Genomic DNA, 26061 nt, shown 5'->3' with positions numbered 1-26061 from the left:
TATGTATAATATAATAACTGAGCATTATTTTTTAGTTTATACATATATGTTTACATATTTCAGTAAGTAAGGTATGTACTATTTTAGCTAGTAATATGTTAGTTTGTTAAACCAACCGCCAAATTTTTGTTGTCTGATACAATATTTTCTGAACTCGTCAAATACAAACATGAGAGCCGCAAATGGTAGTGCCAAAAACCACCTGCAAAATAATCATGTTCGTCTATTAGAAAGTATTCTAAAAGCCAGCGCACACTGGGACGGCAGAGGATTTTAAGATGTTCCATATAAATACCTACCATTAAAAACACAGAGGCTTTATTAAAAACAAAATAAATTAATAAATCGAAAAGATACAATCCCAAGTTTTCGAAAATCGAAGTAGGTATTACAATATGACGCACTTCCGGCCATTTGTCAAATGTCATTTTTGACGTGCGGGTGTTATCAGAAAAATAAGTTATTATTAATGATTTTAAACTTATTTCGTGGTTGTTCATTATGAATGGTTTTTAAACGGGTACATACCACGATAAAACGACGAGATTTTTATTGTCGATATTTCGACCCAGTTGCATGGATCGTGGTCACGACGGGACTCACGTATCACTCACGTGGATCGTAGTCCCGTCGTGACCACGATCCATGCAACTGGGTCGAAATATCGACAATAAAAATCTCGTCGTTTTATCGTGGTATGTACCCGTTTAAATAACATTCATAAGTTATTATTGCATTTCGTGGAATATTTGGATCATCTCCTTTATCAATTGATATAAATATTTATACAATATTAATAAAATAGTTCGTACGGTCTAAAATAAATGCGCCGCGATGCTGAGGTCAATCACCGAGTTTAGAAATATTTACTCGTATAGCGTAAAATTGTATAATTAATAAATTTTATTGAAAAAAAAAACTTGCCGTCACCTATGTGCGCTGGCACTAATATTTTAGTACCTAAGTGTCAAAAAAGTTTTTCTCACCATCTCAATCGAAGTGGATATGTACGGAAAAACGTATTAACACCAGGCACATAACACACTACGCAAGCGAGCATTAACTCTACCAACAATCCCATTTTTAATACATTGTTTTTCATGCCTGATATCATATGAAATCATTAAAGAAATTTTATTTCAATCTCAAGTGTTCCCTATTTATAATTTACTTAATTAGTATAAATTATAGCTTTTCTCGATTTAAAACAACAATTTTAAGTAAATAGGGACTTACCGACATGTAGGAGGGAGTTGTATCTAGTTTTACAAATAATTCCATTCATCATTTGCGTTATAACTACGGCTACGAAGTAAGCGGCCTGACACGCCCTCTCTAACTCTTTTCTCTCCGCATAAGTCCACTCTTGGCCAAGAGAATCCTCGACGTCGCTTACTGCTACGTTGTCCCATTTATCTCTTATACCTTGAAAATGTTACCTACCAATCAAGTGAATAGCTACCTACTCTATTTCTCGAGGAGTTTTCTTTGTTTTTCTTACTTTTGCAATACTAATACTGAAACTCTTTTGGAGTTTCAGATGTTTCGTTAGATAGAATTGATTTGATTTATTGATTAGAAGAACTTGATTATGATGCCTAAACATAATTACCAAATAAATCAGAAGGATAAAATCCATGTTCAGCCATTACAATGAAGTAGGCGAACATTCCTGCAGCAAACTCAATGAGGCCGAGATGTCCGTACACAAGGCGTAACATGCAAGCCGACACAAGAGGGTCAGAGCTTCTAGGAGGTCGAGCCATCACATCCTGTTCTGCTTGCTCGTAAGACAATGATACTGCTGGCCACATATCCGTTCCGAGGTCCACGCATAATATCGTCATCACACCTTAAAAGTATAGATCAAACAATACTAATCAGTATCAGAAGTGGGATCTATGTGACTGTTAATATGAATGTAATTTATTAAACAATACCCAGGGGTAGTGGTATGGAGAACAGAATGAACATTAATACTGGAATAATTTCTGGAACGTTAGATATTAGGATGTAGCAAACGGATTTCTTTAAATTATCAAATATTTTTCGTCCTTCTTCTATCCCAGTTACTATTGTTGCGAAGTTGTCGTCCATTAAAATTATATCAGCAGTTTGCTTGGATACCTGTAATTCAATTAACAAAGTCATGTATATCTTCCTACAATATATATTGAAGGTAAAATGTTATGAAGCAAATATAGAATTGTGTCACTTACAGATATAGATGTTTTGAATAAGTTATACCAATTAATATTGATTTATCTAATTAGCTACTGAATACCTAATTAGGCCAATAAATAACTGTGGTAATATGTCAACTTACTTGCGAACCGGTAATTCCCATGGATATTCCAATATCTGCTCGCCTTAATGCGGGTGCATCATTTACTCCATCACCTGTAACTGCTACAACTCCCCCTTGTCTTTGACATGCTTCAACTATTTGTAGCTTTTGGGTAGGTGACGTGCGCGCAAACACTGCCGAACATTCCGTAAAAAAAATTAAACAAAAAAATGTTAATTTATAGCCAGGTTCTATACCTATATTTAACAGTAGCAATTTCTGAATTACCTATTTCATAATGTTTTTCCAAAGTTAAATACAGTAAATCTGGCGTCATGTTTCGCAGTTCAGTCCCAGTCACAACATGAAAATTCGGAGCAGTGCCAATACCCACTTCGTGAGCCACAGCCCGAGCTGTCGCTGGATGATCACCTGTTATCATCATCACACGAACTCCTGCTTCGCGCACGCGTTCTATAGCATAGCGGACCTATAAGTTATTTCACGTTTTTAACAATCAATCATTACCAACCCATATTCGGCTCACTGTTGAGTCTGATTTCAGAATGAGAGGGGTTAGGCTAATAGTCCACCACGCTTGCCCAATCCGGATTGGCAGACTTGATAGGTATATTATATGATTGAAAAAAATCTCAGCTATGCAGCTTTCTTCGCGATGTTTTTCCTTCGCCGTTTGAGACACGTGATATTTATTTTCTTGCCAACAATTCTCACCAATTCAGCCGATGGACGCCCACTGCAGGACATAAGCCTTTTGTAGGGACTTCCTAACATCACAATCCTGAGCCACCTACACTCAGCGAATCCCTGCGATCAACACTGCGTTTTTTAGTGCGGGGTCGCCATTCCAGCACCTTGGGACCCCAACGTCCATCGGCTTTTTGAACTATGTAAATATGTAATATTAATTCCCATCAATACAATGTTTAAATTTTCTGCTCATTACCTCTTCCCTAGGCGGATCTTTCAAACCTATAACTCCCAGGAATCGTAGATTTTTAAGAGGAAAGTTAACATCTTCTGTATCGAACTTGTAGTCCAATGGAAATTCTTTTGGATTTAAAATGCAATCAGCGAATGCCAATATCCGTTCACCTGAAATATATGATCAGACAATGTCACCAATATTAAGAAGCAAGTGTCCATATTCAATGTAAAATTACCAGTGTTTGCCAAGTTTTCGATTGCCGTATTTGCTGCTTCTTTGATTTTTGCACTCATATTTATTGTACTGTTATTGTGAATGAGTGTCGAACACTTGGAAACTATACACTCTGGTGCCCCTTTCATTACTATAATGTACTTTGAGGAGGATACCTCTAAATGAACGCTGACCTATTAAATAGATACAATAAGTCAGACTTGTAAAAGTACGTAATTGTCACTTGTTTAAAATTCTATTTACTCACTTGATACTTATTAACAGAATTGAAGGGGATTTCGGCAATCTTAGGATACCTTTTCCTTATAGCGACAGGGTCATCAAACTTAATTAAAAAGCTCAGTATTGCTTTTTCTGATGCATCACCACGCATAACTCCATCGGAAGAAACAGATGCATTACTGCACAACGCACCACATATTTTTAGGGAAGCGAATCCTATTAAAAAAAAAACATCTTTAATATTACCTCCTCGTGAATTCATGATCAATTTAAAATAAAAATGTTAGATACCTTGATCGTTCCTTAATGTAGCTGAAATTTTGAAATTTTTCATTAAGTCTTAAATAATAATAATTTGTTTAGGTACCCTAATGTATATATTTTTACAGTTAAAATATGCTTACATTCAAAGTTATCATCCAACACTGAATACGTTTTATCTGACATCCAAATATGTACAACGCACATTTTATTCTCCGTTAAAGTGCCAGTTTTGTCAGAACATATTGTTGTGCAGGCGCCAAGTGCCTCAATCGCTTCCAGATTTTTGACAAGACATTTTTTAGCAACCATGCGTTTTGCAGTTAGCGTTAAAGAAGCCGTTACAGTTGGCTGTAAACCTAACAAAGTTCAAAAGAGAGGAGCGTCTCGATTAACATGAAAATATGAGTTGTAAAATACAGCTATGTTCTACATTAATCAACATTCTGACCTTCAGGAATATTTGCCACAATAATCCCAATAACGAATACAGTGGTTTGCATGGAAGGATATCCTAGTGCGAGACTGGCACTAGCGATAAAGATGCCCAAACCAATTGCCCAAGCAGACATACAACGCATGAAGCGGCGAATCTCTCGAGACAGCGGTGAGGGAGCAGGTTGCAATCGTGCTGCGAGACCCGCCACGCGTCCTAAAGCAGTTAGATCTCCACAACACAATACAACACCTTAAGAGAGAAATAAAGAAAACGAGGTAAGCATTTTATAGTTTAATTAACAGCCTATAAAACATTCATATAAAATACTTCTATGTAAACTTACTGAGTATTGAAACAAAAAAGCACAATGTACCTAAATACCCTCAAAGGACAGAGATGATGAAAATAAAACTAGTGTGTGCCAAGATGAATCGAGGTGGTAGATATTACTGACAAATATAGGACAAGGATGATGAAAATAAGGTAACAAATATTGGTAACTACTTATGCATGTTTGTAGATAATGCCTTAACCTTTCGCCCATCCTTCGACGCAAAGAGCAGAAGAAAATGCAACATTGGGTGATTCCAAAATATTAGGCGTTCCTTCAGTGTTGCTTCGTGCTACTGCAACACATTCGCCGGTCAATGATGAGTTGTCCACCTTTAAAACACCTTTCGTTATATTAGTTAAGTAGTACGAATATACCACTTAGTAAAGAATTGATGAGCCTTTGCTAGATTTTGCACGAATTTTTATCTCTAGACGGTTTTGATCAAAACTGTTTCAAGAGACCAACCGTTTGCCTCAAACTGGTTATTGAAAAATCATAATGGAATTTAAAATTACCTTAAATCCTTTGCTTTCAATAATTCGAATGTCCGCTGGTATAACGTCTCCGATTTCCACGTTGACCAAATCACCTTTGACCAAATTATGCACTTCAGTGTCTGTACTCAAAACACCATCCCGTGTACATTTTGCATACGTCGGTATCAAGTTATTGAATGTTTTCATTATCTGGAGAACATAATACTATTATGATCTTATAGCTTGATGAGAACTATAAAAATTTCGTCCGGGAGCGCCACAATCAATTTCCATGGCAACCTTTGTATGCTAGAACCTATCTAGTAGTAGATGAAGAAGAATTTAGTTCCGTTGTTTTCCTCAACATGGCGCGGCATTTTATTTTTCTCCTCTGACAATTCCTACCTAAAAACATTGCAGCGAAAGCACGTAGCGTGCACTTGCCTATTTCCACTACGATCAGCTGAGGAGTCAAGTAAGTAGGTGGTTATCAGACATTTCTGTAGACACATGTTATACTTACTTCAAGAGTTCTGCAGACATATCTATGCATTGCATTCCTTCAATCTACCGCTATTATTAGCATATACCTACATTAAAAAAAAACAATTTCAATTGAACTTAAACGTTCCTCGCCGACTATTAAACTATTTATTTCAAGTAAACAAATAGTTTAAACAAACATAATAAGTCGGTAGTTTCAACCAACCTTAGAACTTTTATAATTCTGAAAGAAACTAAAAAGTCCACATATAACGTCGACTGCAATAAGCACGCATCCAAGGTAAAGATTATCGGTACAAGGATCTGGTTTCGTGGATAATTCAATTAGATAAGCTGCTAAACACAATATAGCACCTAGCCATATTAAAATTGAAAACCCTGAAAGTAGTGTTCAAAAGTATTAAGTAGGTCAGCTGCATTTATTATCATTATTTTAATTCAGAATGCTCTACCTCGAAAACACGTCGCTAGGAACCACAGAATACATAAAAGTATGTCGCTACCTATATGTTTTTTTAATCACATTCTGAGTCTAGATTAAAGTTAATCATAATTTATTGAGTTCACGTTATTTTCTTACGTTTAATGCATTACTGGTGAGCCCGACCAAGCTTCGCTTTGACTGATGTGCGCTTCTTCCCTCCCTACTCCCAAATCTATCTCAACTTAAAAAATTACATATTGGATAGAAGCTGATTATATAATGATTTATTTATTTTTATTCATTCGCGAAAAGTCGAAGAAACCATGCGACGACGTCACCCAGGCCCGACAAAATACTCTCTACGTACGTTTCACCCCGAAACCGGAGCTTCCTCAGGAGATGTTGACTCTACAACGTGCAATTGCAAGATTCTTTGCAAGATTTTTCTTTCTTTCTTTTCTTTGTGACGTCGTAGCATGGGTTCCTCGACTTTTCGCGGATGATAGCAAAATAAATAAATCATTATATAATCTTGAAAAATCACGTCAACTCGTCGCTCCGTTTTGCCGTGAAAGTCGGACAAACAAACAGACACACATTTTCACATTTATAATATTAAATTATGGATTGTTTTCTTCTTGGAGTCTCTAGGAGTCATTCCCGTAGGTGTATCTACCAATAAATTCATCATATCATTACTCATTCAAAACATTCTAAACATACCAGTACACAAGGATTTGAATAGTAACCGAGGCCACAAATATTGTGTAGTTGGGGTCAGTGTGTTTGGACCGTAGTAGTCCAAGAGCTCGTTCGCTCTGTCACTGCTTAATCCTTTCACTGGATCTGTTCCCAACAAACTGTAAAGATCATCTGTAAAAGTTGCATTGAGAAATGGTGATCATCATACAAAGCCATGGCCATTATTGACCATAGCTCGACTTTGGCGCCTGTATAGCTGCTTACCGCGCCGATCTATAAATATATCTATTCAGTCGCAATGTTTTCTAACTAGACAGTGTGAGTCTCGAATTAGACTCTATCATTCTTTATCTACCTTAATCGATACATGGAGAGAGATAATGATGAATTTGAGACTCGCATTATCAAGTAATAAAAACATCGTTACTATCAAATGAAATCTTTATTTGCAAATTGTAAAATATTTTACGAAAGAAAACTTTACTTGTTGTGGGGTCTTAAACAAATCTGTTAAGAAATATTATAAATATATATCTAATAGTTATATTCAAAATAGACCGGTCTTCAGTTTTGTTCAAGGTTAATTTCAGACTTCAATTCTTTGTTAAAATCAAATCATGTACCTACAGGTACTTACTTAATGGTATCATATGTGCATCAGTCTGTATTTCTTTCTTCAGAACATTGAGTCTTGTAGAACTTAGATCCCTAGATCTCAAACGTCTAGGGTTTGTAGGGCGAAAGAGATCGGATATCGAGGATATACTCGAGCTTTTAGAATTCATGGTATTTTCTATTTTAATTTATTTAATTTCACAATAGATATATTTGTTTGGAAATCTAGATGGCCAATCTGTGAAACCAGTCTGCCGTGATTTGTTTCATTTATTAAAAACAATGATCGGGTAGGTCTTTGTTGATGCTTGTTGTGAATAACCATTTTACAAGTCAACGTAAGAGTGCATTAGTAATTCAGGACCGACTAACATTACTGGAACAGTGGTTTTTGTCTATTCTAAAAGTTATGCCAAGACTATGATGTTTCCTTAATACAATCCAATTTAAATAGGATTATCTCAACAGAAAGGCAATGTTACCTTGTATGAATTTTTTATTAAAATAATAAAACGTAAATTCGTTTTAAACTTTTCAAGCCTTATGCTCAAAAACAAATGAACTTCTATGATAAGCAACCACATTGTTACCTACCTATATTAAATATTGAATTATAATATAATAAGTTTCACCAATCCATATTTTTACATAATATACTTTTACCAATAGATTGTACACATTTTATTTAATGAGTCTGTATTCTTATGTTTTCTCTGATTTTTAGGAATAGTCTATAATTACTTCATAATTTGCTTCTTTGGTTAGAAATTTTCTTTAACTCTTCTATCTCAATCGAGTTAGTTCTTAATAGATCTTCCGTGTACGTTCTTCTCATTAAACTTTTAGTCATCAGTACAGAGTGTTCTGCCAATTCCGAAATTTCCGTTATTTTATCCCACACTTTATTTTGTAACTCTTCTGGTTTGTAAAGGTAGCTCACTAGACCACATTCTGCTGCTTCTTTGGCTGGCATTTTATAGTTTAACATAAGCAAGTCCATAGCCTGAAACAAATAAGGAGTAGCTAGGTAGTAAAATATTTCGTACAGTTTTAATTATAATATGTCCTTGAAAGTTTTAGTTTTGGCGTATTTGTTACATTTTTTGATTTGTGCATGACTACCTACATATACCTATATATGTAGGTAGTCATGCACAAACCTACCATTTCTGATGGAAATGTTATGACTTACCTTTCTTTGGCCAACTAATCTAGGAAATGTAAATGTAGAACATCCTTCAGCCACTATATTCAATTTTGTAAACGGTGTATAGAAGTAAGCCTGAAAACCAAATCGTTGTGATTACTTCGCAAGATACATAATATTGAAATATTTTTTTTTTTTAGTTTTGTTACCCAAATAATTTTATTTTCCTGGATTAATTTAAAAGGCAGGTTTTTCCAAGACTACGTAGGTCTTCTTTCTTTTCTTTTACAATCTCACCTGATGGTAAGTGATGATGCAGTCTAAGATGGAAGCAGGCTAACTTGTTATGAGGAGGAGTGTTTTGAATTGTACAACGTGATACAGGTACACAATTATCCTGCTATTCTGTTAATTGTTAATCCCTAAAACTACTAAACCTAATTTTTATGAAATTTCAGATTGCAGCTATATTATAGCTTTGTTTAACTTCATCCTTTTTTTTTTGTTAAAAAAAAGAATTCCCCCTGACAGCGGTCGCTTTCGCTTAGGGTGGCCAAAATTAAACTTACATTTTCTGACGCGAAAACAAAATCGCACAGCGGTAGAGTCGTAACTGCTACTCCAACTGCCGGCCCATTTACAATCGCTATCAACAGTTTCGGGAATGTTATGAATGCTTTAATAAATTCATCTAAAATATCCAAAAAATCCGCATCTCTAGGTGCTACCAGATCGTTACCACTGCTATAAAAACTTCCTGTGCCGGTTAAGACAACTATTGAAATATTGTCATCAGTGGCTGCCGTATTTATTATAGCTGTTAATCGTGCAAACATTTGTTGATCTATTGCATTTTTTCTACGAGGTTTATTCAGTCTTACAATTTTGATGTTATCTTTCATTGTTTCTATTATAGTTTCGCTGTCCATTATTGCTCTGAAACAGAAGATTCCATATTATGTATTTTAAGTTTTAAATTCACTTTATTTAACATTAGTTACACGTGTTGAGACGAGAAAGCGAGATTCAAAGCAGTGAAACATAGCTTAAAGGAACTAATTGCATCAATGAAGATTCAGAGGAATTTGAAGGATTGGGAGCCCAACGTCGCTGTACGAAAGTACCTACGCCTACCCCACGTGTGGGCACTGTGGATACCTCATCATCATCATCATCATGATCATCATCATTATCAGCCGATGGACGTTCACTGCTGGATATAGACCTCTTTCATGGACTTTCAAGAACATCGGTCTCGAGCCGCCAGCATCCAGCGGCTCCCGGCAACCCGCTGATGTCTTCGACCCACCTAGTGGGGGGTCGACCACCACTGCACTTTCCGGTGCGGGGTCGCTATTCCAACACCTTGAGACCCCGACGTCCCTCGGCTCTTCGAACCTACATATATTTTATCTTGGAAAAATGGTCATGATTGAAACCATTTAACTCAAATAGTTTCAGACTTTGTTACTAAATAATATTGACAATATATTGAAGAGTTAAAAATAAAAAGGGTGACCGTTTTCCTCTATTTTATAGTTATAGCGTTACACTACCAGAGTCTCCGACCATACAGGTCAGGTAGAGGTACAGATATAATGTACTTACCATGTAGGTAAGTACATTATATCTGTACCTCCCTTTATCATTAGGTTAATAATAAAATCCAACATCTACGGACATAAAAATAATAATTGTTAATGAGTTATAGATTAATGTTTTATTAACTATTATCATTTGTACTTAAAAGCAACGTATAGATAACAAAGTTCTTAGCTACCTGATAAATTAAGTACCTATTAAGTGTTGTAGGTACGTACGTCTAGTACTCCAGTCGTCTAGGACCTATGCGATATATAAATTAAAGACTATGATCTTTACAAAATGACGCCGCCAGCAATATGCTAATAGTTATGCTTAATCATGTTTGTTTGACTTCACGCTACAGTACAGAACAATAATATCTACCTACTCAACAAGTTACTGATAAAACTTTATAGAATGTTATCGTACATTCGTACAGAGACAACTGGTTCTGGTTCGGTCTATGTTTATGTTACCGTTACCGACTACCGTCTTCCTATTAATCTGTGATAGCTGGCGTCACGTCAAGTCACGATATCTACTGGATAGTTGGATACTATCGGCCGCGACCGTAATCCAAATAATAGCTCTGCCGTAGTCGCTAAGTACATAAATACGAATATTATAAGACCTACCGTTGCTCTATATTCTATACTCGTATTATATATCTATGGTCTGCACCGTAATTGCACCCCCGATACCCAAAGAGGAATAGTTTTTAGTAATTTTTAGTAATATCTGTGAACGTCAAAATCAAATTTGACTTTGACAATTGACATTTAATACATAAACGAGTTTGACATTTGTTTGACCTTTTAAATTTTTTAAAGGTAGGTTGAAAATAGAAATGCTGCTATTATATTTTATTAATTATTAAAATAAAATATTGCTTGTTTAATTTTTTGTAACACAATGCTTCGAAGGTTTGATAAACTTTTAAAATGTAATTTGTGTTATATTAGTGGGATACATAGTAGGAGCAAAGCGTGTAAGCCGGTATTAAAAAATTGCAAGAAAATGTTTAAATCAGCTGTTTTTAATCTTCAAGAAGCTACACCGGACCAAGTGAAGGAGTTTTTAAATTCTTTTGATACAGTTTTGAGTGATTGCGATGGTAAGTCTTCCTAAAAATATTGTGAAACACTTAAAATAAATTCTAAAATATTATATTCAGTACTGCAATTATAGTTTCCAATTTTTACTTAATCATTTGACCAACTAGAAAACATTTATAATATAAAAATTAATTGCTGTTCATTAGCCTCGCTGAAATTGGAAAATGGCTTGTCTGATTAGAACTATTGTTTTTTTTTTATTTGTTTATTTTAGGAAAATATTAAATAATTGGTATTTTGTGTAAAAATTTCAGGGTGGTACAAAATAACCTTGTATATTACTAAATTTCAATAATTTTTTGTTAAAGGTGTATTATGGATTAATAATAATGCTATCCCTGGATCTCCTGAAGCTATGAACTATTTCCGCAAGTTAGGAAAAAGGATATTTTATGTAACCAACAACTCCACTAAAATCCGCAGTGACTTTGCAGTGAAAGCCCAGGAGTTGGGATTTATTGCTGAGCCGGTGAGGAGCATATTTATTTAACATATTTATTTTGACGGCCTCCGTGGTGCAGTGGTATGGGCGATGTATTTACAAGATGGAGGTCCTGGGTTCAATGCCCGGCAGGGCCGATTGAGGTTTTCTTTATTGGTCCAGGAGAGAGGCTTTGGCAGTGACTAGGTACCACCCTACCAACAAAGACGTACCGCCAAGCGATTTAGCGTTCTGGTACAATGTCTGTAGAAACCGAAAAGGATGTGGATTTTCATCCTCCTAACAAGCTAGTCTGCTTCCATCTTAGATTGCATCATTACTTACCATCAGGTGAGATTGTAGTCAAGGGTTAACTTGTAAAGAATAAAAAAAAAGGTAAATGTACTATTATGTAGATTTTATATTTTTTTACAGGAAGAAATCTTGTCAACTGCCTATTTAGTAGCACATTATCTCAAAGGAATTGGATTCACAAAAAAAGTGTATCTTGTAGGTTCAAATGGAATTGGTGATGAATTAAAAGCTGTTGGAATAAGGCATTTTGGTGTTGGAGTAAGTTTTTTGTTTAATCTTGAAATTGTATTTAATCATTACCATTAGACTGTTAAAGGTCTAAAAATATAGTCATGTCTTGAAATGTTTACTAGTTCTTAACTGTAAATTTAGTGCTACATTGTGTAAAAGATTGTCTATGGAATACAATTTCACTAGCGGACGCCTGCGACATCGTCCGCCGTTAGACCTCAGCCCAATCGCAAATCCGTTCTTAGTGGATACCTACTAACTATAAACTACCTCCCTGCCTTTCAGTTTTGTTCAATGAGCGTTTTTTTTTCGCATTTCTATTTTAAGATTGTGCATGAATGATGAAAAAAGTTACGAAATTGTAATGTAATTAAAAACAATTTAAAATTCGAACTCAAAACGTGGTTTGGGTTTTCTATTCTATTCTATTCCATTCCATTATCGCTATCGCTACCGCTATCTGATCCCATCCCATCCCATCCCATTCCATTCTATTCTACTCCATTATTGCTATCGCGACTTTCATACACACTATAAAGCCTATGTTCTGCTCCCCAAGAAAGGTCCCATTTATCATAATACCAAAATTCATTTTATTCGGTTCAGCCGTTTAGCCGTTAAAAGGTAACAGGCAGACAGACTTAAGATAATCTGACAAGTTCGTTGATGACACTCCCATGATATGCGGGCGACGGGCGACGGGGGAAAGACTGCGCGAGTGTGAAATCGTGCGTACGGGTATTGAGGTGCATCAGTTGTGGGTCTTTCATTCATCACTACGCGCCCCTCGGCCCGCGCGGACCATCGGGAGTGTGACATACGAAGTTGCCAAGCTATACCACCAAGCAACATTTTATGATCTAAAAGATATGGCTACAGGTAAAATTACATGAATGTGGGCCTTCTTATCTATACTAATATTATAAAGCTGAAGACTTTGTTTGTTTGTTTGGTTGGTTGAACGCGCTAATCTCAGGAACTACTGGTCCGGCTTGAAAAAATATTTCAGTGTTAGATAGCCCATTTATCGAGGATGGCTATATATTATCCCCGTATTCCTACGGGAACGGGAACCACGCGGGTGAAACCGCGCGGCGTCAGCTATAAGAAAATAATTTAAAAAAATATATAAAATTCTTATTTCTTTTTCAGCCAGACCAAGTGAAACCAGACTTCAAGTCCATGTCCCCATCGGATATGGACCCAGAAGTTGGTGCTGTAGTGGTGGGCTTCGATGAGCATATAAGTTACCCCAAGTTCATGAAGGCTGCATCATATCTCGCAAATGAGGATTGTCTATTTGTAGCGACCAACACCGACGAAAGGTTCCCCAAGTCCAGCTCTATTATTATACCAGGAACGGGAACTCTAGTAAGAGCGGTTGAGACATGTTCGGAGAGGAAGGCATTGGTACTGGGGAAACCAAATGATTATGTTAGAAAATTCCTTGAGTCTTTCGGTTTAGATCCTGCAAGGACATTGATGATTGGTGACAGGTAAAAATAATACTGATATTTTTATTTTTAAAAATGGTGATTTGTCTCAGACCAATTATTGTATAGGACCTGCTTTGCTAGACGTTACTTTTCTGTCAAAGTATATGATCAACGATCTAATGCGATTATAAAAACTGTCTATAGTATTGATGTTTCATAGTTTGTAATCGTCGTGTTAAAGACCTCCGTAAAATTACCATTTTGTTTAGTTGAATGGTGTAAAAAACGGGCAAAAACCTCTAGTTTAGTATAAGATAATACCAAATGTAAGCTTGTTTTCCTCAGCAAATGATAGACAATTTTATTCGGGAATTTGTGTGTGATAATTCTTAACCCTACATCCATTGGTAGAAAGTACTAGACTTTGCTCGGAGTTTTTCTCTCTGCTACGCGATGGATCCGCCACCCGCACGGTGAATCCATGGATTGCTAAGATATATCTTTTCTATAATTATTGGTCTGAGTCACTTGTCCACAACTTTACTTGATACTTCAAATGCCTCATTGATCCAGTGGTTAGTCTATTCGGCTTCCGATTACGAGGTCTTGGATTCGAGTCCTACAACTTATCATCTTGTGCCCTTCCACATTTTATGTTTACCAGTCCATCGGCTGATAACACAGACTAATTAGATAAGGACCTGCCTCGCTAGACGTCACTTTTCTTTATATAATCAACAATCTTAAGAAAAACTGTCTCTTTAGAATCGATGTTTCATAGTTGTAAACGTGTTCGTCGATTAAAAAGCTCTGTAAAATTACCATTTTGTGTAGTTGAATGGTGTAAAAAACGGGCAAAAACTTCTAATACAGTACCTATAAGATATATACCAAATCTAAGCACTTTTTCCTCGGAAAATGAAAGATTTTGTTACTAGTCCTTTTGTAATTAGTCTGAGGTTGATAATGATGATGTTGATATGTTATTGGAGTTTACTCCTTAAGAATCGATTTTTCATATACAGCCCCCCGGTATGAAAAAAATATGGGCATTAAAATTCGATGAACGAGTGACAGCGTTACGTTTTTGTGCGCAACCTATTCTGCGCACCTTTCACCGTGTACTGCCGTTAACAGCGTGCGTAGGTAGTGAGACGTACATAGTGTATGCTGCCGGACAACATACACCTATTTAGACAGTCGACCTAAAAAGATTAAACTCCATTCGTGCGTCGGAGCTGACACACTTTTTTTTATTTGTCATTTTATTATTTTCCAGGTGTAACACAGACATAGAGTTTGGTGTGCGTTGCGGTTTCCAAACTCTATTGGTTATGACAGGTGTCACGTCTGCCAAAGACTTGGAAAAAATTAGAAACGACAAAACACCGCCACTGCCAGACGTTGTACTGCCCAAGTTAGGGGATATACTCAACCTGACATCTTCATAGTACAATTTTATCGTGATAAACGAATTATAGATCAATTTGTCAATGAAAATGTGATATGTTTAACATTATTTTTTTATATTGTTTATTTGTTCAAGCATGTATTGTTAATGCTAAATCACTATATAAAATTAACTCAGCCATTTAGGTTTGTTTTCGATTATTAAAATTTTCCGTTGAATCTTTGATAGCAAGGATTTATGACAATATTGTAACAATTAACATATTATAGATGGTAACATTAGATACATGGTAGTAGGTTTTCAAATGTTTTATTTGAATAGTTTTGTACAAAATAAACACTAATAAAGGCCCGTTTATATATACAGACACAGTGCGTCACAGACAAGTAGCATGACAGACATCTACAGACACCGTCTATTCATACTGCCCAGCAGATAGAGACACGTAAAGTCCTTTTCACGAAAAAAATCCCCAGACGCGGCGCTAATGTCATAATGGCGCTTATTGTCATTTGGTAATGGCGGTCTTATTGTCATATTTTGTGTAAAGCGCTGTCAATTTTAGTTCAGGTTTCATGAAAAGGACTCTACAGGCATGAACCGCGCAGACAAAATATTCTTTCCGCGAATACTGGCCGGGCGCGGCTCGTGTCTGTCAACGTCTGTGCGGCGCGTTACGATAGATATATAAATGTTAATAAACACTGTATAGAAGAATATTATTTTGTCTGCCACGGCACGTGTCTGGCACGCTAAATGTTTGTAGATATAAATGGACCTTTAGGCACATGGATAGTTACTTATGTCATAGTCCTAAATTCTTAACATAGATTGGGCTTTAATATAACAATATAGATATTAATGCCTCGTTGTATCTATTAGTTCTTCTGCTAAAAATCACAACCAGTAGGCCAAGCATGCGACCATCAATATATCATGTATTGACTAATAGCGGTGAAATCGAAAATATCGCTGTCTCTTTCGTTGCGTTGGGACAAAGATGAAAGCGATATTTTGATTCCGCCGCTATTGGTCGACAATGTATTTTTCACGAGATATGCAGTCGATGCATGTTGGGTAAGTCGCCAGATTGAAATTGTTTATTTCAACGAGGTAAGGTTAGTTTACTAGCACCTTTGAAATGTCAGTCGATTTATGTTGTTAACATGAGTTTCGCTACCATACAAGCTGGTATCGGTCGTGAGGATATTAGGTACTACACTGGAGCTCTCGTAAAGAAATTTCTTTCTTATTTTAATAAATCTTTTGTATAAAAGTTCCTACATATTAAATACCTACCTAAGTATATGTTGTAATAGTACATTAAGTTAAAAGTGCGATAAGTTGAAAATTAGAGCTGAGGCGATATTGCAGCTCGAGCCAAAGGCGAGAGCTATAGTAAGGAAGCAGAGGCTGTAATTATCAAAGCGCACGTATGTCATACGAAGTTTTATAACACATATGCACTTTGAACACACTTTCTGAAAATAAATTTGCATCTTTGACTGTTTTCCACATTGATAAAAATCTACGATCGATGGTTTTCCATATGATGACATTTTGATACGCTTGTCATTTTTGCACAGATATTATAAAGGCGAAAGTTTGTGTTTAAGTGTGAAAGTGTGTAAGTATGTTTGTTCCTCTTTTACGCTGCGGCTACTGAAGCGATTTGGCTGAAATTTTAAATGGAAATATATTTTACTCTGGAATAACACATAGGCTACTTTTCACCCCAAAAAAAGCCATGGTTCCCGCGGGATTTGTGAAAAATTGAATTCCACACGAACGAAGTCGCGGGCGTCCGCTAGTATTATATAACGGCACATATGCATTTTACATTACCATACGGCACGTGAGATACATTACGCGATTGAAATTGTTGAATTAAGAATTACTTTACGAGCAAATGTGTTATAAAATAATATATATTGCTACAATACTTCACAAGTCTGTATGAACAAAAAAATCCTTGTTTAGATATAGCTTTGCAAGCGAGAGCATTGAGTAGGAACCACGACAAAACTATTTATGTAATGAAGGTAGTTTAACATTTTATATAATAATATATTTTATATATTAATAGCTCATCATTGATATTGTGTCCTTTTACTTGAAGTTTTATTACTCAGTAGGTATTAAACCTCAGTTACCTGTTTCAATTAATATATTTTTATATTATTATAAAATAGTATTTGCTTACTATAGATTAAGTATTATTTAAAAGGTGCTATTATAAGTATATTTTGTGGAATACAGTATGTGCTTTATTTTGTTGCATTTTAAAAGCTTCGAGTGTTGCCATTGTTTTCGTTGTTCCCTGTTCTGTCACAAGAATATTATTGCCCTTCAGGGAAATCTGTATTGATAAAAAAAAACATACATACAGTCGAACGTAGAACCTCCTCCTTTTTGGAAGTCGGTTAAAAATATGTTGATATGGTAGATTTTGTTGACAAAGGGCTGCCATATATTTTTTTTTAATTGGAAAATTCCTCGTCCAATACAGCTACATAATTAATCCTCAGGGTATGCATTGCGTTTATGCATCTATGAAGTGCACGTCACTGAGCGTAGACATACAATATAGACGAAATCATGTCATGAGTCATGACGCAATGAACAATACATTTTAAGTACAATATTTTTTACTTTCGAACCATACTGTGGAATAATAACCAAGTTTGAAACTTGAAAATATTGAATAGGACCATAGGCGTATATAGCAGGTAGGCCGGGTGGGCCGTACCCACCCTAGACTGGATCTGTGCCCAGGCTTCTGGATAGGATTCTGGGCTACCGACATGTAATTCGATTATGATATTAATAATAGACTTGATGTCGGGGGCCAGGCCTAGGAAATAATCCAAGATACGCCAATGAATAGGACCTATTTTTATTTTATGGCAATCCGACATCCATAGACCTAATAAAAAGTTCAGACACCGTCTCCTGAACTAAAAACTGGCGCACCCCAATGATGCCAGTTTGCATTATATATTCGACACGCACACAGATGCACATTAATTTCCTATATCTGGCAATACACTTTAAACTCACTCATAGATACTCGCCGCCATTTATAGTGCTTCAGTTGCAGCGATATACCGTCTGCCTATTTTAATAATCTATGCCGGCATGCTTCATTTATGTATTGCATTCCTCAATTTTTTTTTATATTTTTGTATACTCGCATATAGATACAAATATGTATAATAAAAAGTGTGATTAAACGAAGTGTCTATATTGCTTTAATTAATAGTTAGTGTAGATACATAATGCCTAAGGTGCACTAAATATATGTATACATATGAAAATACAGTATTCAGAAGACAAAATATTTTGTTTTTTTTTTATGATACTATCTATACCTACTAATATTGCAGCTATATCAGTGATAGCCCAGTGGATATGACCTCTGCCTCGGATTCCGGAGGGTGTGGGTTAGAATCCGGTCCGGAGCATGCACTACCAACTTTTCAGTTGTGTGCATTTTAAGTAATTAAATATCACTCTCAAACGGTGAAGGAAAAACATCGTGAGGAAACCTGCATACCATAGAACTTTCCTAATTCTCTGCGTATGTGCGAGTCTCCTCTCATTCTGAGAGGAGACTCGAGCTCAGCAGTGAGCCGAATATGGGTTGATAATGATGAGGATGAATACGACTGTGTGCTTAGTTTTAAATAAGTTTGTAAAATGGTGGTAAACAAAAAAAAATTAACCTTGGCTGAGTATGTTGTGGGCTCTTCTCGGACGAAGGCGGTTTGGAACCCTCGTAATTTTAATTTTAAGTTTTCGATCATTATTACTACCATTAGATTAAATTAAATTTTGACATAATCCTGACGTTTCAAAAATGCTTGTAAACTAAGCCTAATTGAAATAAATGAATTTTGAATTTTTGATGATGATGAACTGCAATAGGCAGGTACTTTTTTTTTCTTTTTTTATTTTTTACAAGTTAGCCCTTGACTACAATTACACCTGATGGTAAGTGATGATGCAATCTAAGATGGAATCGAACTAACTTGTTAGGAGGATGATGAAATCCATACCCCTTTCGGTTTCTACACGACGTCGTACCGGAACGCTTAATCGCTTGGCGGTACGTCTTTGTCGGTAGGGTGATAACTAGCCACGGCCAAAGCCTCCCACCAGCCAGACCTGGATCAATTAAGAAAACCTCAATGGTCCAGCCGGGGATCGAACCCAGGACCTCCGTCTTGTAAATCCACCGCGCATACCACTGCCACGGAGGTCGTCAAAAAGTAACTTAAGGATAGCGACAAGGGAGAAGATTGCGTATGGCATCAAATTACCTTATCTGGCACTAAGTATCATTCATCAAAATCGGTTGAGCCATGGAGAGATTACGAACGGACATAGTAAGTATACTTACATATCAAATCAAACACACTATCCTCTTGTTGTGCTTGGACGCAATCGGGTAAAAATATATATATATATATTTCGGAGGACTGAATAGGTATGGGTCAGCTATGATGGAATCTTGGAAATAATATTGCCAGTAAATAGCAAAATAATCACTTTAATGTAATCACAAAATTATTTAACAATAACAATTAATTAACAATAATAAATTGAATGGAAACGCGGTAAGTTTTATGCCATGAGGCCGTTCGTCCCATTTTTCTTATGACAGTTCTACTTTTTCATTCCATATTCCATATTCTTTTTCTTCTTCTTTTAAAAACGTCCAACGACATTCCAACTGGCCATGTTACACATGTACAGGCCTTCATGGCATAAACCTCACCCAAGTGCAGTACTTGACGTTTCCTACTGCCGCCATAAGATGGCACTATTATTATCTAATCTCCGACACGGCCATCCTGCGTAACACACGTCCCAGTGTGTTACTTTACTGTAACAAACTCAGAGGAAAGTATCAAACCGCTCGGTCATTCCTGACCTTCAACATAGTTAAAAGTTACTGATTTTTGTATCTAAATGTTTCCAATAGCTATTAAATTAGTCGCTACAAAAATTCGCATTAACTATTTGGTCAGATCAAAACAACACAGTTAAACAAAATTACCTACCAACAAAGGAAACTCTGTTTTCAAAAATTTTTAGTACTAATCAAAATTCAAAATCAATCAACTAATAAAACTCAGAGCTGAACTGACTTTTCTCTTTTATCACAAGTTTGCTTCAGCATGTCAAACACATGAAAGTAAATCAAAAACAAAACATTCAATTCAACACGTAATCCATGGCTACACAAAGCCTAGTAACCTCCAGTTACTCAACAACCCGCGAACCCCACCGGGAACGCTGAGCCTCCATAGACTCCCTGGTTTCCACTGAAACCCGACCTCCGCCAATGTTGTCTGTGCACCGCGTACTCACTTCATAATCGCAGCTACTTTACTCTATAGCGATTCGTCAGTTAAGTTCCAAGCCCATATTGCAGACTCACAATTATGCACAGATAGCATTCAATGATTATCATGATTATTATTTTTCATTTCTCAATGACCAAATAACTAAACTGTTGTTTACAAATTTTTAGTCAAAGACAAAAGTTTACAAAGTAAAACAAACTGAATTGGTATAACAGAAATAGCGTAGACCGTTCTTGGTTTTCACGGCAATTATAGACAGATTTCGCATTACTAAGTAAATCGTCATCACCTCTTATGATAGAATTAAACTTCACTTTACCTAGTGTCTTTAATAAACCACAAAACGAGAAAACAGATTCTCACTCAATTAAAATCTCTAGACTTCTAGAGTCATCCGCCACAGCCATGTACTACTCTCATTTAACGTGAATACGTCAACACTCAATAGTTAACAATGAACATTTGTCTACAGCTCCTCGAGACAACACTCTTCTCACCACGGCTCTCACAGCCGAACGAGCAATCGCAATTGCTCACGCACATCCATCACATGGATTGCGACTTCATCCATCACATAGATCACACGCATTTCACGGCCGATAGTCTACTCGAGTTGCTATTGATCATCTCACATAATGATCATCACTTACATCATTAACATCGCTTACTTCAAGTGGTACATGACCTATTGGCATCTTCCTCCAAAGCGCGAAAATTCTCACGGAAGTCTTTGAGAGTTCGGCTGGAACTACCTGCTATGCTTTTAAGCTCGTAACGATCATTAATTAAAACTTCTGTAATTACTAAGGACCCTAAATTTCCTATCTAATTTAGTTTTATTTTCCTTTCAAATCAAAACTAACTAAACGCAAACACTAAAATAGCTTTGTCATTACTCTCTACATTCTATGTCACTTGTTCACTATAGTCGAATAATAAATTAAACGATCTCCAATTAAGTTTCCTGTGATACCATTTTTTATTGAATCAAAAATAGTGATGTGACAAAGTGAACGAACATGACTAACTCAATATGTTCTGAACCAAATTAGTAAATAACAGTTACATCTGTTATTTATTGAGAAATTTGTCAGTCTATGGCTTATTAATAAACGTAAAACCTATTTTGAGTCACAGTGATGAAAATAAAATTATTAAGACCTTATTAAATCTGACTAATAACTGAGACAAATACAATTAAATCAATGCTTTCTTAGAATTTCATTTTAAATTTCATTACTCTAAAGGACAATGGGCAAAAGCAAAAGTATCGGTGAACTGAGTAAATCGAATTTATGTCACAAGGTTTTCATGATTATAATTCATTTTTTTTAAATTATAAACGTTACTTTCATTTAATAAAAACCGAAATAAAAATGAATAAAAATAAAATACTATTTTGTCTTTAATAAGACCGCCATTATTTTTCTTGTCATAGTAATTTTTACTTACATGACAATCATGCATGACGATTTAATACCGCTATTGTCCACGTTTATTCCTATCGTGAGAGAAATAAGACTACATAATAATATTAGAAGACTTCTTATGAACATTATGGATTAGTGTAGGGTACTTCATATAGTTTAAGTTTTAAATACATCATGGACATCAGTAAGTAAAGTCAACATATTAAGATGCGTAACTCGACACTCGCTGATTACCGCGAAATGCGATGAATTATCACTAGATGGTAAATTATATTTAAAGGTCTTTAAATCAAATATTCAATTAAGCTTTATTTCATTGTGACACAATAAAGTTGATACCGATACTGATCACTTCATAATCGAGGTCAATGTCCTTTTCAAAGCGGAGGTAGTGGTACTCTTAGAGACTAGAGCAAATAGGGAAGAATTGGTCAATTAAATATTTTACACAATTTTTCTTTCAACCGTCTGTCACAAAGCGTTATGATAAATTTATATTTCTGTTCAAAATTCCTCTTTGAGAGCGAAAGAACTGAGACACTATTATTTACCAATACAGAACTGGACATCACTATGACAATAAATATGGTATCATTATTATTTTACAAAGTGACATTAGCATCTGTCAGAAAATTTGCAGGATTAATGATTTGTCTAATTAACGTTTAATTTTGCATAAAATATGAAAAGCTGTAAGTCTTGCTACGCACTTATCAAAATCTCTAATCTCAAAGAAAATCAACAGTCAAGGTTTGATGTTAGTATGCAATACTCTAACTCACAATAATATGGTTATTTCAATCCAGTAACCAAAATTCACAAAACGTTGCATCCATCCAGCAACTCACACTCGTAAGATTACTTCAATCCGGTAACCAAAATTCACAAAACGTTGCCTCCATCCGGCAACTCATTGGGTGACCTCTATCCGGTACCCAGAAACTCACAAGGCGTTGCCTCCATCAGACAACTCATTGGGCTACCTCCACCTGGTACCCAGATATCCACACGGCGTTGCCTCCATCGGACAACTCATTGGGCTACCTCCACCTGGTACCCAGATATCCACACGGCGTTGCCTCCATCGGACAACTCATTGGGCTACCTCCACCTGGTACCCAGATATCCACACGGCGTTGCCTCCATAAGGCAACTCATTGGGCTACCTCCATCCGGTAACCCAGATATCCACAACGACTACCTGCATTTCCAAGCCATTTAGCTTGAACATGCAGGCTATCTGAGCGACTTGCATACTACGTCATACCACCCCCTCGTCATTGTTCAAAAGTCGATGTCTTTGTCATCAAAGTTGTCACAATCAGGCATTTTGCGTAAGCGATCGTGTACGTATTTCTAAGTATGGTTAGAGTTGAAGGCTTATAAAATCGTAACGGAAATGTATTGTTTCGAATTGTAATACTTCTGCAACTTTGAAATGTCCTCTATACTTAGGATCGAGCTTAGTTCGGTTTCGTTCTTGCCGCTTAATTTGCCCGTAACGTTGACGATTCAGAAAATCATCTAAATCAAAATCAATCATCCAGTATACCGTGAACTAGGGTTTCTACTGCATGATTACATTTCAGGGATTTGCACTTCATAGATGCATACACCCATACCCTGTGCCTAAAACTTATACTGTGTTACAAACATATTCAATGCCTTACTAAAATAGAACTTAATAAAAAGTATAATCGATTATAACCAAATTGAAATTTCATATCACTGATAATAATGTACAGTATTTTAGTACCTTTACACTTTAACAACGACTAACGTTGATCTTAAGAGGCACTCTTATTTGTATGTGAATTGCGTTCAAAGAATAATTCATACCCTGAGGCAAAGTTCTGTTCACGCCACTGTATCAGATATTATAGTAATCTGAGATAAAACTTGAACCTACAAACAGCAAGTCTACGTTAGTCTAGAAATACAGTCTTTAACTACAATCAACTCCCCAATCAAACAAAATAAAAACTGCCCACCAAATTCAGTGACCTCATCACACCGCATACGTCCACTCGTTTCGTTCTGCTAGATTTGGCAGTAAGTTAAGTGCTACTCTTGAGTGTTGAGTTCTGAAGTCGGAACTGTCCTTTGATTGTCGCACGAACGGCGGATAATTTGATCAGCAGCTTGTCTTTACACATGTGAACCTCCGCTGTGACCGTCACTACTTCGCTACCAGTCTGCGTCAGCTGATGCTACTAAACCAGGTAACCCGCACACGTAGTTCAAGTTGCTGCTTTGTTTCTTTTTTATCAGACTTTGGACGTCGGATTAAATTGGCAATCCAACACTTAGCTCCTATTATACTACAGTGGTTCACATGAAAGAAAAAGAACAAGTTATTAAAGCGAGAGAAAAACATTTTCTCAAATTCTACTCTCTACATATTAGGAAAAGCAATCTGTGAAAACCACGTTGCGGCTGAGCCTTTCATAGCCTTACTAAGCATAAGAATAAGTTTACTCCCCTGTACATCACGATCCGACAACCAAAATAAATCCGTTGTTCCGTTAGCCAAGCTCAAGTCCGTGTCTGCATCTTTCGCCTGACAGTTGGGTAGGACACTGGTCTTGTCTTGATTAGGCGGCGGATTGTAAAGCGTTTTTACGAAGAGTCATTTGGTATTTTGCTGTGCCCCGACTATAGCCTGCCAACCAGCTTTACTGACAGATTCACGTGGGTCGCACGATCCGATCCCACTTCTGATTTCGGAGGACTGAATAGGTATGGGTCAGCTATGATGGAATCTTGGAAATAATATTGCCAGTAAATAGCAAAATAATCACTTTAATGTAATCACAAAATTATTTAACAATAACAATTAATTAACAATAATAAATTGAATGGAAACGCGGTAAGTTTTATGCCATGAGGCCGTTCGTCCCATTTTTCTTATGACAGTTCTACTTTTTCATTCCATATTCCATATTCTTTTTCTTCTTCTTTTAAAAACGTCCAACGACATTCCAACTGGCCATGTTACACATGTACAGGCCTTCATGGCATAAACCTCACCCAAGTGCAGTACTTGACGTTTCCTACTGCCGCCATAAGATGGCACTATTATTATCTAATCTCCGACATATATATATATATATATATATATATAGGTACCTAAGAACAAATATAGTAGGTAAGTACTAATACTTTCTTAACAAACACATTATCCTCTTAACTTTTAGGTGTAGCCGCAATCGGGTAAAAATGTACTCCTATATAGGTACCTACTTTTAAAAATGGGAGCGTTGCATCTCTGGACACTATGCTACAGCTCGAAGTTATACGTGATGTATGGAACAGACATGGAAAGTAGGTCACTAGTTCAAATGTCTCTACAAGTAGCAACGTCTAGTGTATTCCAATTGGTATCTTGGATGCAACTCTTAAAACGGGATGCTTTGCTTTGAAGTATTGTCTCGAATAGAATAATAAGTAAGTATACCTACCTACTTTTTTTTAAAGTTAGCCCTTGACTACAATCTCACCTGATGGTAAGTGATGATGCAATCTAAGATAGAGGCGGGCTAACTTGTTAGAATTTTTACAATTTTTAAATTTTTTTTTGTTACAATTTTTACACGACATCGTACTGGAATGCTGAATCGCTTGGTACGTCTTTGCCGGTAGGATCGTAACTAGCCACGGTCGAAATATCCTAGCAGGCTCTAGACATGGACCAATTAAGAAAACCGTAATCCACTCAGCCGGGGATCGAACCCAGGGCCTCTGTCTTGTAGATCCACTGCGCCACGGAGACTGTCAAATAAGTTTTTGACTATCTACTACGATTTATTCTGGCCCCTGAGGCAAGAAACAAGTTTTTCCTATTCCTTCCCGAAACCTGTAGAGTGCTTGACAGTTTTGTTTTTATTTATGCAGTTTATAAAAATTCAAAGTTCATTTACCTACCTACATCAATTAGGTTTAGGTAATTTTTGAAACATGAAGTTATGTTGTGATTTTATGGTGATGATTAAAGTCGAAAACCTAAAATTAAAGTTACGAAAGTTCCAAATAGTCAATTGCAGTTCCGATACAATAAGTTGAAAAAGAGTAGTATTTTTGTTTCTTCACGGTTAATTTACTAAATTCATTATCATTATCAACCCATATTCGGCTCACTGTTGAGCTCGAGTC

General features: G+C 36.2%; 3 protein-coding genes across 7 annotated transcripts; 1 reads left to right on the top strand and 2 right to left on the bottom strand.

Moving 5' to 3' along the window:
• Positions 1-638: 638 nt before the first annotated feature.
• LOC112043125 (sodium/potassium-transporting ATPase subunit alpha-B) lies at positions 639-7031 on the bottom strand (the record flags this gene model as incomplete). The annotated part of the gene is made up of 15 exons (XM_052885883.1): positions 639-1104; positions 1237-1425; positions 1613-1852; positions 1941-2127; positions 2327-2481; positions 2576-2777; positions 3255-3403; positions 3472-3643; positions 3718-3908; positions 3984-4004; positions 4097-4312; positions 4926-5055; positions 5242-5412; positions 5912-6084; positions 6854-7031. Coding segments are annotated over 15 exons (2496 nt in total), but the record flags the coding sequence as incomplete, so codon positions are not given.
• An 894-nt stretch (positions 7032-7925) lies between these two features.
• On the bottom strand, positions 7926-10748 carry LOC112043170 (enoyl-CoA delta isomerase 3, peroxisomal). Of its 4 annotated transcripts, none has more exons than XM_052885888.1 (4): positions 10608-10748; positions 9164-9530; positions 8640-8729; positions 7926-8450 (listed from the first exon to the last, which is right to left on the bottom strand). In XM_052885888.1, the coding sequence occupies exons 2-4, from the start codon at positions 9521-9523 to the stop codon at positions 8190-8192; spliced, it is 711 nt and encodes a 236-aa protein (XP_052741848.1). In that variant the 5' UTR covers positions 9524-9530; positions 10608-10748; the 3' UTR covers positions 7926-8189. The 4 variants fall into 4 exon arrangements, with proteins under 4 accessions (XP_052741848.1, XP_052741845.1, XP_052741847.1 ...); XM_052885885.1 differs by having other exon boundaries at positions 10375-10626; XM_052885887.1 differs by lacking the exon at positions 10608-10748 and adding an exon at positions 10391-10601.
• A 129-nt stretch (positions 10749-10877) lies between these two features.
• On the top strand, positions 10878-18445 carry LOC112043169 (glycerol-3-phosphate phosphatase). Of its 2 annotated transcripts, XM_024078471.2 has the most exons (6): positions 10878-11008; positions 11141-11292; positions 11602-11762; positions 12150-12287; positions 13413-13756; positions 14976-18445. In XM_024078471.2, the coding sequence occupies exons 2-6, from the start codon at positions 11196-11198 to the stop codon at positions 15145-15147; spliced, it is 912 nt and encodes a 303-aa protein (XP_023934239.1). In that variant the 5' UTR covers positions 10878-11008; positions 11141-11195; the 3' UTR covers positions 15148-18445. The 2 variants fall into 2 exon arrangements, with proteins under 2 accessions (XP_023934239.1, XP_023934238.2); XM_024078470.2 differs by lacking the exon at positions 10878-11008 and having other exon boundaries at positions 11017-11292.
• The last annotated feature ends 7616 nt before the right edge of the window (positions 18446-26061 follow it).

The sequence above is a fragment of the Bicyclus anynana genome, chromosome 15, assembly GCF_947172395.1.
Source record: "Bicyclus anynana chromosome 15, ilBicAnyn1.1, whole genome shotgun sequence".
In the NCBI taxonomy this organism is placed as follows: Eukaryota; Metazoa; Arthropoda; class Insecta; order Lepidoptera; family Nymphalidae; genus Bicyclus; species Bicyclus anynana.
Note: the sequence above shows the minus strand (reverse complement) of the source record. Positions and strands in the feature narration are given on the sequence as shown.